Source organism: Chrysemys picta, chromosome 1 (assembly GCF_011386835.1).
Source record: "Chrysemys picta bellii isolate R12L10 chromosome 1, ASM1138683v2, whole genome shotgun sequence".
In the NCBI taxonomy this organism is placed as follows: Eukaryota; Metazoa; Chordata; order Testudines; family Emydidae; genus Chrysemys; species Chrysemys picta.
This window is the reverse complement of record NC_088791.1, coordinates 287,039,254-287,057,181: the sequence shown is the minus strand read 5'-3', so window position 1 is coordinate 287,057,181 and position 17,928 is coordinate 287,039,254. Positions and strand designations below refer to the sequence as shown.

At 41.3% G+C, this 17,928-nt stretch overlaps 1 protein-coding gene across 3 annotated transcripts in view; it reads right to left on the bottom strand.

The window, feature by feature from the left end:
* The window catches only part of DIAPH3 (diaphanous related formin 3), a 502,952-nt gene that overhangs the window by 233,930 nt on the left and 251,094 nt on the right, over positions 1–17,928 (bottom strand). For all 3 annotated transcript variants that reach the window (XM_065581159.1, XM_065581157.1, XM_065581158.1), the window contains one exon: positions 9,751–9,852. In XM_065581159.1, the coding sequence (XP_065437231.1) occupies positions 9,751–9,852 (102 nt within the window). The remainder of the gene's footprint in view (positions 1–9,750; positions 9,853–17,928) is intronic.

Sequence of the window (17,928 nt, the reverse complement as noted above, 5' to 3'; positions counted from 1 at the left end):
ATTCCACAATCAGACAGTTTCGTTCACAAGTAGAAATTGTCAGACAATACCTTTCAGAAATCTCACTTTCATGGAGTTGGAGAAAATCAACTCTCCTTGGATCAGAAGATGAAACACCAGGACTGCTGACAAGCAAACCCTCAATGAGCTGAGAGAGTCAGACCCAAGGACTTCAAATGCAACAAGCAGTCCAAAATGTCCTAAACACAAGCCAAAATGTGTTGAATTCCCTGAGATATTGACCAAACCAAAAAACACACTTAGCCAATAAATAGAGCGAATAGATGTTTTTCTACAATTAAGCAGGATCCTCTGAACTGCTTCCAAACACTGCCCTTCCTCCTCATCTAGCCATGTACCATCCAGGCCATGAGGTGTAGATTCCTCAGTACCAAAGGAAAACCCTGGCCAAAATGCTGAGTCAGCAGGTCAAGAAATTTGGGAGATGAAACAGACAGGCTGAGAGGGTCAGAGAACCAACAATGTCTTGGCCAAGTTGGCAAAAGCAGTATTAGATTGGCATGGTCCCATTTCAGTTTGAGGATAGCCTGTGAAATGAACAGAATAGGGGGAAAGGTAAACATTAGGTCCGTTCCTCAGTTCAGATGAAAGGCATCGGTTAGAGAACCTGAGCTGAGTCTGACCCAGGAACAAAACTGACGGCACTTCTTGTCCTTTGTTGCAATAGCTGACAAAGCTAGTTGGGGTAGGGGCTCCTCTTTGCTTGTTCACATAATACATTTCAGTACTATTGTTGGTGAGTATGTGGACTGCTACTCCCCTGAACTGATCTTAGAAGGCACAACACACACTGTAAATGGCTTGAAGCTCCAGTACTCGGCTATGGCACTACATTTCCGTCTGTGACCACAAACCCTGAACATTTAACGTTCCTAGATGCACTCCACAACCTATTGTGGAGGCAGGCATTGGAAACTACTGTTCTGGTTGGCAGAGGATGGGCAAAGGTAACACCTTGGCACACATTGTTCTTCCCAACCACTGTAGAGAGTTCAGAGTAGCAGCCGTGTTAGTCTGTATTCGCAAAAAGAAGAACAGGAGGACTTGTGGCACCTTAGAGACTAACAAATTTATTAGAGCATAAGCTTTCGTGGACTACAGCCCACTTCTTCGGATGCATATAGAATGGAACATATATTGAGGAGATATATATACACACATACAGAGAGCATAAACAGGTGGGAGTTGTCTTACCACCTCTGAGAGGCCAATTAATTAAGAGAAAAAAAAAAAAAAACTTTTGAAGTGATAATCAAGCTAGCCCAGTACAGACAGTTAGATAACAAGTGTGAGAATACTTACAAGGGGAGATAGATTCAATGTTTGTAATGGCTCAGCCATTCCCAGTCCTTATCTGGAAGCACTCAGACAAGTCTGTCCAATGACTGGCAGATCAAGCAATAGACCAACTTCAACCATGACTGAAGATGACAAAGATGCAATCTCACATGCTGAACCAAATAAGTGCATGTGGCATATGCCCTAGTAACTTCAGGTTTACAGAGATTGTGTTCGAAGGATGAGATTGGAGAGCCAGACAAAGGCATCAAATTGCCTGGAATTACTTGTGTGGAAAAAAGGCCCTCAAATTCATAGAGTTTAGGAGAGCTTTAGTGAATTCACTTTTTGAGTTGGAGTCACTGTCAACTTTGCTTTGTTCAAATTCAACCCCAGTTGGTTGAAGAGGTCCAGTTTGAACAGGACATGACTGAGGACTTGTTCCTCAGATCTGCCTCTGACTAGTCAATGGTCTAGATATGGGGAGACATGAATTCCCTTCCTTCTGAGATAGGCCACTACCACCATCATGCATTTGGTAAAGATGCATGGGGCTGATGACAGGCCAAAAGTGTGAACCATGTACTGATAGTGTTGACCAGTGACAAGGAATCTCAGGAACTTCCTGTGACCTGGGAAAACCGACTAATTGAAATAGGTGTCTTGAAGATCAAGAGCAACAAACTAGTCATTGCAATTCAATGTGGGAAGAATAGTAACCAGGGTATACATGCAGAGTCTCATATACTTGATGTATTTGTTGAGACAATGGAGACTGAGGATAAGTCTCACCCCTCCCTTGGACTTGGGGATCAGAAAGTACAGAGAGTAGAATCCCTTTCCCCAGAGAGTAGAATCCCTTTCCCCAGTGAAGAAAAGAAACTTCCTCAATATCCCACGCCACTTCCCACAGCCCACTTCGGCCTGGAACGGCGAACTGCAGCCAGTGGGAGCTGCGATCAGCCAAACCCAGATGCTGCAGGTAAACAAACCGTCCCAGCCGGCCAGCGGATTTCCCTAATGGGCCGCGTGCCAAAGGTTGCCGATCCCTGTGCTATACTACTATTGGAATTCCAGTGCGACGCTGGATTTGAAACAGTGAACTGGAATCTATTCTGACAATTGTGCAACAAAATTGTTAATGAAAGTTACATTAGCAGAACATCCTCTGCAGTTCCATTGTCTTTAAATTATATCCTCATGTATACCTGTGCAAACGTACTAAATGCAGTAGTGTTGCAGCAAAGGTATTATTTGAGGACAATAGGGCAGTGCTAGTGTAACTGAGGGCAGCATTTGACCCATAAAATCTTTATTACTGGTGATACCTATGGCAGCAAGAACATAGTTTGAATTTAAGACACCATGCTGAGTTAGATGTCTGTTGTAATTACCAGCCTTTTTCTTGTCAACTGTGTAAAAATTTTTAGATTGTAAACTGTTCGTGGCAGGCATTGCTATATACTGTTAAAGATCCAGGATATTGTTGGCACTAAGCAAATAAAAATATCTTGATATGGAAACCATCGGCAATAAATATGAACACCCAAATGGAACTTTTACGATGATACATTCCAAAGTAGAACATTTTAAACTTGTAGTGTTCATGATCAATATGTTAATGTCAACACATTACATATGTACAATTGTTGTAACTTCTGGTGCATACATTTCTCAGCCTGGTAAGGCTCAAACGTGGAAGAAAATACAGCATAGGAAGATTTAAAAAATGGGGGATTCATTTTAAAATGTTCTAATTATATAATGTAATGCCATTTGCTGATAAAATATTTATAATAGAAATGTTGTATAATAAAAGAATATCAATTTTGCCTCAGTTGGTGGTAAATTTGGAGGATAAATACATTTCCAGAATTTAGACTGTCTTAATAGTTAAACATGTCAACTTTCCATTGCAAGTCTGATTTTGACTATCCCTCCACTCTCCAATTCCAATTTTGCCAAAGCAATCACTTGACATTTTTCATGCATAGTCCTTTTCCAGAGGAAGACTTTTCTAGACAATGTGGGGGGTAGTCAGTCAAAGTGGTAGCCACTTAAAAAAAAAAAAAATCAGTTTTCCTCTTTAATAAGGAGCCCTTCACAGGGATTTTAGTTCAAGGAGCAGGGCTCACCTGGGATTTTCAATGATATTACAGAGAATGAAATAAATATGTAGTTATAATATTCCACCAGCTGCCAAGTTTTTCTAAGGGATTTATTTACAAAGCGAGCCTTGGATAATCATGCAAATCTTGCAGTGCTTATCATAAAAGAAAACTACAAAATCTTTTGAATTTCTATTTCCACTACTTAATTGGAGTAATACACACACATAGATTAAATGTATAAAAATCGATAAAAATACATTTGCTTACACTATTAGTCTTTTCTCCTCTAAATAAATTCTTTTGAAGAACAAGCAGCCTGAAGAACTGACACATGCAAAAACTAAAAAATGTTAATTACAGTTCCCAAATTATTTATCCTCAGAAATTTAGATTTATTCTCTCATTAATGTCAACAGAATCTCTCTGCTAAAATTGCTAATTTTTTCTTCAAGAACAAGCTTTAAATAGTTAATTCTCCCCAAAATAGACTTTAATGGTACTTCAAGCTATAATGAAATCACCCAATAGATATTTAGTACTTTTATATGTTATAGTTTCTTTTCCCATATTTTTTGTAATACACTCCAAAAAGAATTAAACATTTTTCTACATTGATTTTATCCTTTTGAAAAAAAAAAATTCATTAATTTTATTCAAAGGAAACTAAAACCAATATCATGCTATTGTTTGTGTCAGTCTGTGCAGCAATATCAATTAACATCCAAACAATTCTGAGATTAACTCAGCTTCCTGGGTTAGGGGTCCAGGTGCCGTTGTTTGGGGCTAAGCAGGGTGGGGGTCCAGGTGCAAGGCACTGGGGCTCAGCAAAGCAGTTGTTCATTGGGGGGGGAACTCAGCTGGGGGTGGTCTGGCTAAAGGGGGGGGTCCCAGATGGGGGGGGGGGGGTGAGAGGGGTGTGTCAATCTATTTGCCTGGGGGAGAAAGAGTAAAATCTGTGGGGGACATTAATTCTGCACTTTCATAGTGGTGCAGAATTCCCCTAGGAGTAAACTTGCTTCATTTCTTAGCGGGCATGATTGGGAAGGTGAATGGAAGATTAAGTTGTAAACAGGGCCTTAGCAAGCAGTATATTGGAGTCAGGGTGTCTGTGCTAGCTAAAATAAACAGAAACACCGTGATGGCTAGGGACAATGAACAAAGTAAGTTAGGACTATAAAGATGAAATAAAGAATAGGTCGAGAGTGGACAATGCATGGACAGAGAATGCTATGCAGGGATTGGTTCCTACAAAGTAAACAAGTCAGTCCCAAAACGTGTGATGCAAGTTATAATAAATTCAATGTAATATGTAAATGTACATAAAGGAAGAGGTTTTCTGTTTAACTTTGGATGTGTGGTACACCATATACCCAACCCCCTATACTATGATCAACTCAGTGTAGCTTTGCTGTAGGCCAAATGAAGGAACCTGAGTGATTAAATCTGGCATTGAACTGAGGTTTTCTGGATCCCAGAGAACTGGATGAAGTGTTCTCCCAAAATAGGACAAGGTATTCTGGATAAGCCAAGTGGGAAAGGTCAAGGAGAGAATCCCAGGAAATAGCCTGGCTTGAATCAAGGGAGCCTTATCTGGATTCTTAGACACAGACAGGTAGAGCTCAAGAAGCGGAACTCCTTAATGTCCAGTTAGAAGGATTCCATGTAAATTCGCTGTTGCCTTTTCTCAAACATGAAGTGAGGAGAATAAATGGCAATAAGAGAACAGCCTTCCAGCATGCTCAAACAAAAACACAACCCCAAGGGTGCTTTAGTAGGAACATAAAATATAGAACAGAATTTTGCTAAGTCATAAAAATAAGAAGGTACCTTATTCCAGGATGTTAACTGAAGTTTCCCTGTCACAGAGTTGTGAAAAACAGCAACAGTATGGTCTGTTTTGAACAGTGATAATTATATACTTGATCTCCCTGATCCATGGGCAGTAAAAGATGTCCTTATTAGAAGCAGATGTACTGTACTAGTAGCAGCAGATGGGGGAGGTATGGAGCGCTGTAGTTGAGAGGGAGAACTCCTCCTTTCTGGCAAAGGCAGCCATTAAATGCCTACACACAGGGCTGAAACTGGACTGAGTTGGACGGGCATTTTTGCTCTTACAGTTCTTACAGCAAAATACCTCTCTGCCTTTATATGGCCTCAGTGTGAGGAAAAGTCTGTGAAGCAAAAAAAGCTATCCTTGGCCTTGAAAATGCCTCGCAAAGTAAAGATCAGAAAGGGCAGTAACCATATATGGAAGAGGTGAACACTGAGCTTTAAAAAAAAAAAAAAAAAGGGTTAACTCTGAACACCAGCAAAACAAAAGTTCTTCATCAGCCAGCTCCCAGTCAATCATCAGACCCAGCAAGGAAGATCTATATTGACAAAGAACTGAAAAATGTAAAATACTTGGCCTATCTTGGCAGCATAGATATTGAGATTCAACATGGAACCTGCTGAGCCAGCCTTGCCTTTGGCAGACTATCTCGCCAGGTGTTCAACAATCACATCATCAGAACACACACTAGACTTTTAGTTTATAAAGCGGTGATAATCCCAACTCTCCTCTGTAGTTGTGAGACTTGGGTGACCTATAGAAAACACCTGAAAAACCTTGAACGGTTTTTTGAAAAATCAGGAAGTCAAAGGACTTTGTGCAAGTTCACTTGATAGCAAAACAAAATGGGCTGTATTCCATAATAGACACAGCCAAGACCTATCCCACCCATTTAAAAGTCTCATTGTGCCTCTAAGTCTGCAGATCAGAGGAAAACTCCATAGTTGGGTATGAAAGAGAAGCAACTGGAATTATCACAGTGCATAGATGAAATCAAATAGAGCACTATTCGCAGAATTGGAATATCAGAAAACTAGATTTGACAATCATAATAGACTTTTAAGCTTCCTTACTTCAGAAGGAAGACAGCGGTATTGTTGTTTTGGATAAATGCATCCGAAGTTATTTCTGAAATTACACAGATATAAAACCCAACTAGAGTTGAGCATGCATTTCAGATCCCAAGAAATCAATTACCATAACATGGCAGTTTTAAAAGTATCAGATTTGTAATAGAAATTGGATTCTGACATCAAGAAAAAAAAATCAAAAATAAAGAAACTTATACTACCTAGGTGATCTGGACACTGATCCACATTAAAGATTGATGAGATCATAGAATCATAGAATATCAGAGTTGGAAGGGACCTCAAGAGGTCATCTAGTCCAACCCCCTGGTTGGTTTTTTGGTTTAAATTTCTTTTCTAAATACATCTGCCTCACTTTATATATAAACTTTCCCTTTCAAATGAAACAAATCTTTAGCAAGTTAGCTCCTTTCATTGTATGATTACATAAGAGCACAAATGTGCTTGCAGTTGTTGCCCATTAGTTTCTCTTCATGTTTATAAAAGAGAAGTAATTATAGTGCTCGTTCAGATCCCTGCTAATTAGACTAAGACATGACCAGAGGTACACATACAGTATGAAATGATGGGCAATTTAAACATTAGGTGAAAATATTGATATATTAGATTGCCAGGATTTTTTGTGTTTGTTTGAACATTGCAGATGAACAATCTTAAACCTTTCTTCTTTTCATTTATGTAGAATACTTCGTTGCAGAATCAGTCAGCCACAATGAGTTAAAAAGAAAAACAAGAAAACAAACAAACAAAAAAAAAACCTCAAAACCAGACCTGAAAATACAAAAAGTGGAAACAAGGACAATTTGCTCAGCATGAGTAAAAAATAATAACATAAGCATCTAGGGACAAAATCTGAAAGGCAAAGGTACAAAATGATTTACAAATAACAAGGAACATAAAAGGCAATAAGAGGAGAAAGTAAGACATAAGAAAAAGACAAAGGAAAGTATAGGTCTATTACTTAATAGGGAAGGAGAGCAAATAATGGATGACACAGGAAGGCTGAAAAGCATAATGCCTATTTTACTTCAGTCTTTACTAAAAAGGTTAATTGTAATCAGATACTTTAACACAATTAATATTAACAACAAGGGGGAAGGATCTCAGACCAAAATAATGAAATAACTGGTTACAGAATATTTAGATAAATTAGATGTATTTAAGCTGGCAGGACATGATGAAATTCACCCTTCAGTATTTAAGGAACTAGCCAAAGCAATCTTTGAACCATTAGCAATTACCTTTCATATCTCATGGAGGATGAGTGCAGTCTCAGAGGACTACAGAAGAGCATATATAGTGCCTATCTTTATAAAGTCAAAAAAGGACATTCTGGAGAATAATGAATTAGCCAGCCTAACTTTGATACCCAAAAAGAGTACAAATTACTAAGAACAGTCAAACTGGGTAAGACCAGTGGTCCCCAAACTGCAGTGCCTTACCCAGAGTGGGACAGCTCCACCCACCTTCTCCTCTCCACTTGCCCCCCTCAGGCCCAGCTCTATGGCCAGGTTGTTGTGGGGGGCCAGAGCCAGGCAGTGCGGGGCAGTTGCTCCTCTGGCTGGTGGTGCCATTGAGCGGGCAGCTGTGGCAGTCTCCCATCTGCAGCTGGTGCCTCAGCTCCCAGCCCCCTCTGACTGCTCATGCAGCTGGTAAGAGCTTCCTGGGGCAGGGGGGGCACACCCAGTTCTGGGGCCAGCAGAGCCCTCGGGGAGCAACCACCGCAGGGGGAGCCCTCCTAGCACACAGCCCCTAGCTATCCTTCTCCCTGCAACCTGAGCTACCCCCCTGCTGCACACAGCCCCTAGCTACCCCTTGCCTGCACCCTGAGCTACCCCCCTGCCCAATACAGCCCCTAGCTCCCCCCTGCCTGCACCCTGAGCCATTTTCAAACTTTTTGAGCTGAGTCCCCCCTTTGAGTTATATTTTTGATTGCAACCCCCACAACCCAGATAGGCTAGGTGGTCTGATGAGTTGAGTCGGGGATGGAGGTGGCGCTTCCTCCCTGGACTCTGCTGTGCGGATCTGACCCGAGCCCCGACAGCCTTTGCCCCCCCAAAATAGAAGTCAAACTATGCCTATGACCAAGGGTCCCTCGCCCTGGCCCGCACTCCCCTACCTCCACTAGGTCCTGGGGTTTTTAATAGTATGTTGAGGGGGGCCTCAGCAAGTAAAAGGTTGAAAACACCTGCTGAAGAGTCTACTTCTCTGTTCTCCTGATATCATTCTTCCCTTGTCTGCTGTGGAAAGGAGGAAGAATCTCAGAGTCTATGCAATAGCAGACTCCATACAAGAAATGAAGGGATGAATCTATGCACTGGACTGGGAAGGGAGGAAGAAGAGTAGAGAACCCAGCACTGTCTCCACATCCAATCTCCCTTTCTGCTTGCCTTCCTCCCTAGTAGCATTGTTCCTATTGTTACAAAGGTTACTCACCATATTCCAGTCATCAATCTATTGCTAAACATCAGTGATGCCCTCCTCACCAAAACTTTTATACTCCACTAGTCCTTTTCACAAAGCCCATTTCCCATCAACACTTCATCCTGGTATATGCTCAAATCCTGACATTTAGTGGGAAAAAGAACTGTTCCAGCTGACTGGAATGCTTCAGAGGCCACTTGTTTTGCGCCTAATGGTAGAACTAAGGTGACTTGCAAAAAGAAAAAAGTGACAAATCAAAATTAATTTTAAAACTAGTACTTCATAAAAGGCATTGAGAATTAAGATCAATAATCTCCAAATACGGGTCTCTACTTCGCCCACCGTTTTTCCCATCATGACACAGATGAGCACTATTACCCTTGCACCCTTTCACTTACCCCTCTATATTCCTTCTACTGTGTGTTTGGAAAATGATGTGACCCACTCATCCTGTTATGGATTTGCAAAGGTGAGCAAAAGCTGTATTATGAGAAAATATGCTGTAAAACATATGCCCAAAGACACAGTTAGGTTAGTGTGGTGATGTAAAAGGGTTTTTTGCCCATACATGGTGGATTGACAGCAGAAAGTTGGTGTGGAAATCTTAACTAAACATTTGATTTTTTTTTTTTAAACATTTTGTCACGTTACAGAATGACTTTTGCCATGGAAATTCCAAAATATCTATAGAGTTAACATATTTTAGATATCTATGAAAATTCTACCACAGAAATGGCCATTGTCAACGATTTTGCTGTAGAAAAGTTATATGATTAATAGTTACTTTATTTCAATGAGGAGACAAAGGACAATATAACAAATGGGGTTTATGGAACTATAGATATGTCAATTGATATTTATCTAGAAAGTACCATCACTTTTCTCCTCCAGCTTCTGCCTCTGGTTATAATTAGGAACAACAAAAAGGTGAGAACACTTCAACACTGGTTACTAATGTAAAACAAGTGAAAAATAGCAGCAATGGGCTAGTACTCACCACAATTCCAAACTGCTCTGGTTCAGACAAATTATTATATTCACTCTTGAATTTGGATAGCGTATTTAGCTGCTCTTGTTCAGGAAGATGTTTTATTAAATTCTAAAAACAAAACAAAAAAAAAGATTGAATTATGAACATTGGAAATCTCAAATCTTGCATTGCCTGTATATCCAACTACAGATTTTCATGCAGGATTATTATTGATATTGCAGCAAACTGTAAAATCAAATGTGAAGACACGGTCTCTGTCCTGAAGTCCTTACAATTTATATACATAGTACATTGAGGAATGTGATTAAGAATGCCCAGAAAAAGTGATTACATAGTGATGGTTAGCACACCTCTTGTATATATTTTTAATTCTTTTTTGAATACCACTTCGAAGGAACAAACTAAGTTGATAAAATACACTTCCAGTGCATGCCTAGGTAGAAAGCATGGTGGATGCAGTAGGATAGGAATTTCAGATGTAGGGTATCCAATGAGTTAACACACTAATTATTCACCTCTGGAAAACAGAGTGCTAATGATGTTTTGGTCATAAATGAAAGTGAGTTGCACTTCCTTATCCTTGCTCCTATTTTTGTAATTCAAAACCACCACAGAATGCTGCAAAATCTGGCATGACTATGAGTTGCAGATCAACAATGACCTAAGACAGAATCAGGGCTCAAACTTGACTGTTATACAGTAGTACAGCATATCAGCACCTCTCTCACATTGTTCTACAGAAGTACAGCTGCTATCTTTTAAAAAAGGAAAGAGTAAGTCTTAATAGATAAAGATTGTGAAAACAATCTTGAAAGCATGAACCAAGCGCAAATGAATGCAGTGATGGCTTCCTATGTTTGCAGAGCAGATAAAAGAATAGCTCTACGAGGTATGAACTGACCAATTCATTTCAGTAACTCAGCCATGTCCACACTTACCGGTAGATTGGCACTGCTGCAACTGATGCAGATGGTGTTGATTTAGCGGGTTTGGTGAAGACCCGCTAAATCGATGTGAGAGCGCTTTCCCATCAATTTGTGTACTCCACCTCCCCGAGAAGAGTAAGGGAAGTCAGCAGGAGAGCATCTCCTATCGACCCGGCGCAGAGTAAACACCATGGTGAATGTATCTAGCTACGTCAAACTCAGTTATATTATTCATCTAACTGAAGTAGCGTAACTTAGATCGATTTATAGCAATAGTGTAGACCAGCCCTCATATAGCCCAAAAGTGTACATGTCAATACTATTAAGTGGTTCACTGCACAGAAGGAAAAGTATCATATAGGGACAATATACAGTTTTCTGTAAGTGTTAGTTCATTTTGATAACATAATAGGCTTGAGACAATACCTCCCCCAACACATCAAGAAGTAGCCAAACTCAAGGTGAAGAGCATGGCATCTAAGTCCCACTGAGGGGAAGTAAAGTCCAAAGAACTCAGCAGAGCCCATGGATTTATTCAAACCCTAGTGAGGGGAAATGTAAGTCCCAAACTGCTAAGTGGAGCCAAGGGAGCATAAATTGTTTGAACCTTTCAACAGTCTACTGAGTGATGTCTCATTTTCCCATTTCAAGCTCATTTTGTGGACACAGCTTGCAATAGTAATCCTCCTTTTTTCTTCCTCCCTTTAAGACACCTGAACAGGAACTGCAGTGATTTATAGGTCAGGGTACTGATATGTGTGGGAAGCTAACTCATCACCCTGCCAATATTATGTATGGCTCATAATCTCACACTTCAGTGAACACAAAGTTAATTCAATTTTAAAAATTACAAAACTGTCTTTAAATAGAACAGAACTGTACTTAATACTTAGTCTTTTCTCCTGAATCTTTGTAATATTTTTACCATTCATATTGGCACCCTGTCTACTTCTGCAAATAAACACTGTCATTTAAAAGATTAACCTGTTTAATGTTCTATCTAGATTTTTTATAAATGTCCAAGGCACATAGGTGCTAAATCTTTCTTTTCTGGATGCCTCACTGGATATTTGAACCCAAGATCTCTGACCCATTAACCAAAGGCCACCTCAAAGGACCAAAGCTTTTGAATGCAAATGTTCCAAATACCAGCTAACTTATATTTTAGGTCAATAGTGACCAACAATAATTATGATTTGATGGCTGTTTTGTGCAATAACTGAGGTTCTTTGAGATGAGTGTCCCTATCGGTGTGCACTGGCCCCCTTGCGCCTGGCATCAGAGACCTTAATCAGCAGTGCCTTTCAGACCACACATGCACACCTCCCACTTCTCACGTTTTGCGTGAGATATATATATAAAGCGCTGTGCAGTCCGACCACCCCCAGTTCCTTCTCTGAGGCAGAGTGTATATATCTGGCTCTAAAGCAGAGGGGAGGAGGGCAGGTAGTGGAGCACCCATGCGGGGCACATCTCGAAGAACCTCAGTTTACTGCAAAGGGTGAGTAACCTTCTCTTCTTCGAGTGATGTCCCTATCGGTGCTCCACTTGTAGGTGACTAGAAAGCACTGCCTCTAATTGGAAGGCTGGGGCTTCGAAGAAGCACATACTGCTGCTGATAGGACAGCATGTCCTAGGAGTGTGTCCACTGTGGTGTCATACATAATAGTGTAGTGACAGGCAAAAGTGTCTGTGGATGCCCATGAGGCGGCTTAGCAAATGATTGGCAATCATTGGCAAATGATTAATTATTGCAATTAATTAATTAATGCAAATAATTATTGGCAATATGGCAAATGATCAATCAATACACCAGCGCAACGAAGATCTGCATGTATTTAAACAAATTTCATGGATTTGCATACATTCAAGTGCAGCACTATCCTGGTGAGCTATTGCAACATTAATATCTTTCTCACACACACAAAATGGGGAATCTGAAAGAGCCAGAAAGGTGCAGGGAGCGCAACCAGAAGGATTCAGCCCATTGAGCTCTGAAGACAGGTGGGAAACGGGACCGAAGCAATGCCTATTACATATGCTCAGGAAGACAGCTTTCTTCTCATTCAGATAGCAAATGAGAAAAGAAAGCTGATCAGAGGGGGTTTCTCCTTTGAGCCTGATTATTTTCCCTCAGACCCTTGAAACGTCTGAAAACCTGTAATCTTTGGGGAAAACTAGCTGGCAGGACTGGGAGCAGGTGGCTTTCTACCACCTTGCTACTCATTTCTCACAACCCCCAATCATGGAGGCTGCAAGGAGCTAAGCCAGTTTCTGATGCAAGTTACAACAACCCCAAGGCTACATCACACTATAGCCACACCCCTACCCAATCTAAAACAACCTTGTATAAGGGAAGAGTGTGCAAGGTCAGGACTGGCTGACACATGGGAATCAGCTTAAAGTCCATTTTTGCACTGCTGGAGCAGCACAAAGAGAAAGTTAGGAGGGCCCAATGTTCTAACTCAGAATCCCACCTGAAACAAACTCTCACCACTGAAGGCTTTTAAAAAGATCAACCATGTCTTTTAAAGTTAAATGATTGCTACAGAAAGTTACACATTAACGTGGTACTTGCAAAATGGCATGAATAATTATCTCCTTTTATTTTTTGGGTTTAAGTAAACTATATAATTCTGTATTCTGTGTGTTCTCATTTTTAATTTCATTTTTTATAGGGGCCACACGTGAATCAACCTATTCGGTAGGTAAGGAAGCAATATTCAACATTCACTGTCAGTGATATAATTAGTTTGTTTCTGTACCCACAAAGTTCTTTCTTCTCTACGTAAACAGAAACTGACAGACACTCAGACTGAAGAAATCAATTCCAAAGTGACAAGCAAGTGGTAAAATAATGAGTTAGAAAAGCAGCTTAGAATTACACAAAATAATATTTGTCTTATACATATAGCTATAAGCTGTCTGTTTATTAAATATGCATATGTATTAAATACTATAAACATTAGCACATTTTTAAAGGTAAGATTTTAGAATCATATGAACCAACTGACCTCCTCCCCAACTTTCAACACAGCAGAGACAGACCAAGTTAGCAACCTAAAAGCATAAACCTTATTTTTGAGCTTTCCTTCTGTTCTTAAAAACATGGAAATCAGACTGAACTTTCTTACCCAGGAACTCTGTCCTCACTACATGATGTATGACTAGTATAACCTGTAATGATGTCCCACTGTGAGGCAGGAAGTTTTCTCGTTAGTTCCTCAAACCCTGGCCTTCCCTTGGTTTCCAAGGTAAGGGAGGCCCAGTGGGTCATGCTCCAGATAGTCCTTTCCCTCTGGATTTGGATTGTGAGGCCTCCTCTCTTCTCTCCTATGAAACTGGGTACTTAAGGTTGACTGGACACTTCTGACCAAGAAGCAAAACAGTTTTCTCCTACAGTCAGCACAGAACTGCTGGATCTTCTTGTGCTGCTCGAATACAACTACTTGCAGACAACTCTCTTCCCCAAACTCTGTGCCTGTCTGAGCTCAGTGCACATGTGTGGGCAGTCTCTGCAATGAGTGGCTTTCTGGGACTGACGTTGGTTGCCCTGTCATGTCTGCTAGGCTCCTGGGCAAGTAACTCCGCCCTCCCCTCTTCTTAACTGTTCCATCCCCCATTTCTGATATGGTTCTCAAGCATCGGCTAGCCAGGAAGTTTCAGTTTCAAAAAATGAGAAGTGGGCTACAATACACAGCAAAGAAAATTAGAAGTTATTAAATACAGAAAATTAAGAAGGGAAGCTAAAAACTTGTGGGAAATATTCAGGGACAACAGTTTTTGCTTTAACAAGCAGTTTTTAAAAATATAATAAGATCAAAAGAAATCTGAACAATGGAATAGGAATGATAAAATAGCTATTAATCATGCAGAAAAGGAAGAAGTATTCAATTTTAATACAGACTAATACAACGTCATACATCTTGGAATAAGTAATGCAGGCCATATCTACAGAATGGGGGGACAGTACCCTAAAAAGTAGCAACTGATAAGAATTTAGTACGAGTACGATGCTGTGGCAAAAGGGGCTAATTTGATCCTTAGATTTATAAAGATGGAATAAATAAGTAGGAAGAGAGAGGTGATATTACCTTTGTATACCGCATCGGTAAGACCAACAACGTAATACTGGATACAGTTCTGGTGTCTAGTGCCCACATTTTAAAAAGAGCATTGAAAAACTGGAGAAGATATAGAAAAGAACCGCAAAAATGATTCAAGGGCTGAACAATGTGCCTTGCAGTGACATACCTAAGTGCTCAGTACCCCCGAACCCCCCCCCCCCAAAAAAAAGATCAACAGGTGGCTAGGACCTTCACAGGGAGAAAACACCAGATACTAAATACCAGGCCTACCACAGAAAGTCATAATAAGAACCAATGGCTAGAAAATGAAGCCAGACGAACTCAAATTAGGAACAAGACAAATTTTTAACAGTGAGGTTGATTAACCATTGGAACAAACTACCAAGGTAAGATTCGCTATCATTTCATATCTTCAGATGAAGACTGGATGCTTCTCTGGAAGATATGCTTTAGTCAAAAACATATTTTTGGGCTCAATCCAGGGGTAAGTGTATGTAATTTGCTAGTTTGTAATATAAAGAAGGGCAGACTAGATGATTTAATGGTCTCTTCTGGCCTAAAAATCTATGAACAACATAGTGCTCAGAACACCAGCAATAGTTGGTGACTCATCTACATCAGGGCCGCAACACTATTAATACGAGCAGAGTGAGTAGACAAGACTTCATAGATTTTCCAACGTTTACTGCCATGGGTGGAGCTAGCAATGTCCACAAATCTAGCTGTCAAACTAGTAAACAGAGTAATAGTCAATCTTCATGACAGCACCTGCAACCTGACCATCCCAGAGCAACAAATAGGGCTGTGATCTAAGTTCCCTCTAAGCTGCGCGACCGCAGCACCACCTATTAAGCTCTGCGTAGGAGCTCAGGGCTGCGGCAGGGAGAGGTGCCTCTCCCCGCAGCGTGGACCTGCTATGGCGGAGGAGAACCGCCGCTCCCCACCGGCCCCAGTGTGGACCTGCCGTGGCAGGGAGAGGCGCCCCTCCCCACCAGCCCCAGCGCAGACCTGTCCCAGAGAGGAGCCTGTTCTCGGATGCGGCAGCTTGGGCTGGGCTGAGGGAGGGGCTCCTCTCCCCCAGCCTCGAGCTGTTGGGGCAAGACAGAGCTGGTGGGGGAGTCCTCCTTCCCACCACAGCCCCGGGGTAGCCTGCAGCCCAAATCCCTCATCCCTGGCCCCACCGCAGAGCCCGCACTCCAACCCTCTTCCCCAGCCCTGAGCCCCCTCTCACACCCTGAACCCCAAATCAGAGCCTTCACCCCTAGCTGGAGCCCTCACCCCCTGCCCCCAATCCTCTGCCCCAGCCCTGGACCCCGCCCCCACACCGCAAAACACTTATCGCCAGCCCCACCCAGAGCCCACACACCAATCCTCTGCCCCAGCCCTGAGGCCCCCCCCTCACACTCTGAACCCCTCATCCCCAGCCCCACCTCAGAGCCTTCACCCCTAGCTGGAGCCCTCACCTCCTACCCCCAACCCTCTGCCCAAGCCCTGAGCCCCCTCTCGCATCCCAAACCCTTGGGCCCCACCCCCACCACATGAATTTTGTTATGTGCACCAATATGAAGGTCATTTGTCACACATCACCTCCATCTTGGTGCACATAACAAAATTCATTAAGTGCATGGATGTAAACAATTAGAGGGAATACTGGCCGTGACCCTTCTTGGGATTCCCTCCAAGACTTTTTTCCACTCAGATTCCCAAGAACTCAGTTCAACTCCCGACTTCATCACTCATGTATTTGTATTTAGCACACAACAATGCTACACTGAGCTGATCAGACTCAAACGCAGTGGGGTGGATGTAGGGTACATCATAGTTCCAATGTCATACAGAAACTCATTTTTATATACATTTACATATCTCATTGCACTTACTGTACATGACATCAAACATTTTAGGATTGATTTGTTTACTTAATAGGAACCAGTCCCTGTATCACATGCTCTGTCCACATGTTCTCCATGTTTTGACTTCTTTACCTCATCTAGACATTCCTTATTATCTAGCTCATAGTAAATAGTTTCCTTGGTGTTCTCCCTCTGATCTCAGTTGGCTCAGACTTTGTCTTTTTTTAGCCTATTGACTTACAGTAACTCCTCACTTAACATTGTAGTTATGTTCCTGAAAAATGTGACTTTAAGTGAAATGATGTTAAGTGAATCCAATTTCCCCATAAGAGTTAATGTAAATGGGGGAGGGGGGGGTTCCAGGGAATTTATTTTTTGCCAGACAAAAGGCATGATATACATTTTAAACAATTTGAAACAAGCAATTTAATACAGGAATAAGTTGTAAACAATTTTAAAGAAACAATTTAATACTACAATCATCACTGCTGAGTATGAAGCTTGGTTGAGATGGTGGAGTCAGAGAGTGGAAGAGGATGGATTGTCCGGCTGCTCCTATTGATATACCTATACATATAATAGGTATCACAGAACAAACCTATTGATATAATAGGTATCACAGAAACCTGGTGGACTGAGGACAATCAATGAGAATTTTCTGGGGTACAAAATATATCGGAAGGACAGAACAGGTTGTGCGGGGGGTCGGGAGGAAGGGGGAGTGGCACTATATGTGAAAGAAAATGTAGAATCAAATGAAGTAAAAATCTTAAGTGAATCCACATGTTCCATAGAATCTCTATGGATAGTAATTTCATGCTCTAATAAGAATATAACATTAGGGATCTATTATCGACCACCTGACCAGAACAGTGATAGTGATGATGAAATGCTAAGGGAAATTAGAGAGGCTATCAAAATTAAGAACTCGATTTCAATTATCCCCATATTGACTGGGAACATGTCACCTCAGGACAAAATGCAGAGACAAAATTTCTCGATACTTTACATGATTGCTTCTTGGAGCAGCTGGTATGGGAACCCACAAGGGGAGAGGCAATTCTAGATTTAGTCCTGAGTGGTCCAAGAGGTAACTATAACAGAACCGCTTGGAAATAGTGACCATAATGTAACAACATTTAACATCCCTGTGGTGGGAAGAACATCTCAACAACCCAGCACTGTGGCATTTCAGTTCAAAAAGGGGATCTATGCAAAAATGAGGGGGTTAGTTAAACAGAAATTAAAAGGTACAGTGACTAAAGTGAAATCCCTGCAAGCTGCATGGGCGCTTTTTAAAGGCACCATAATAGAGGC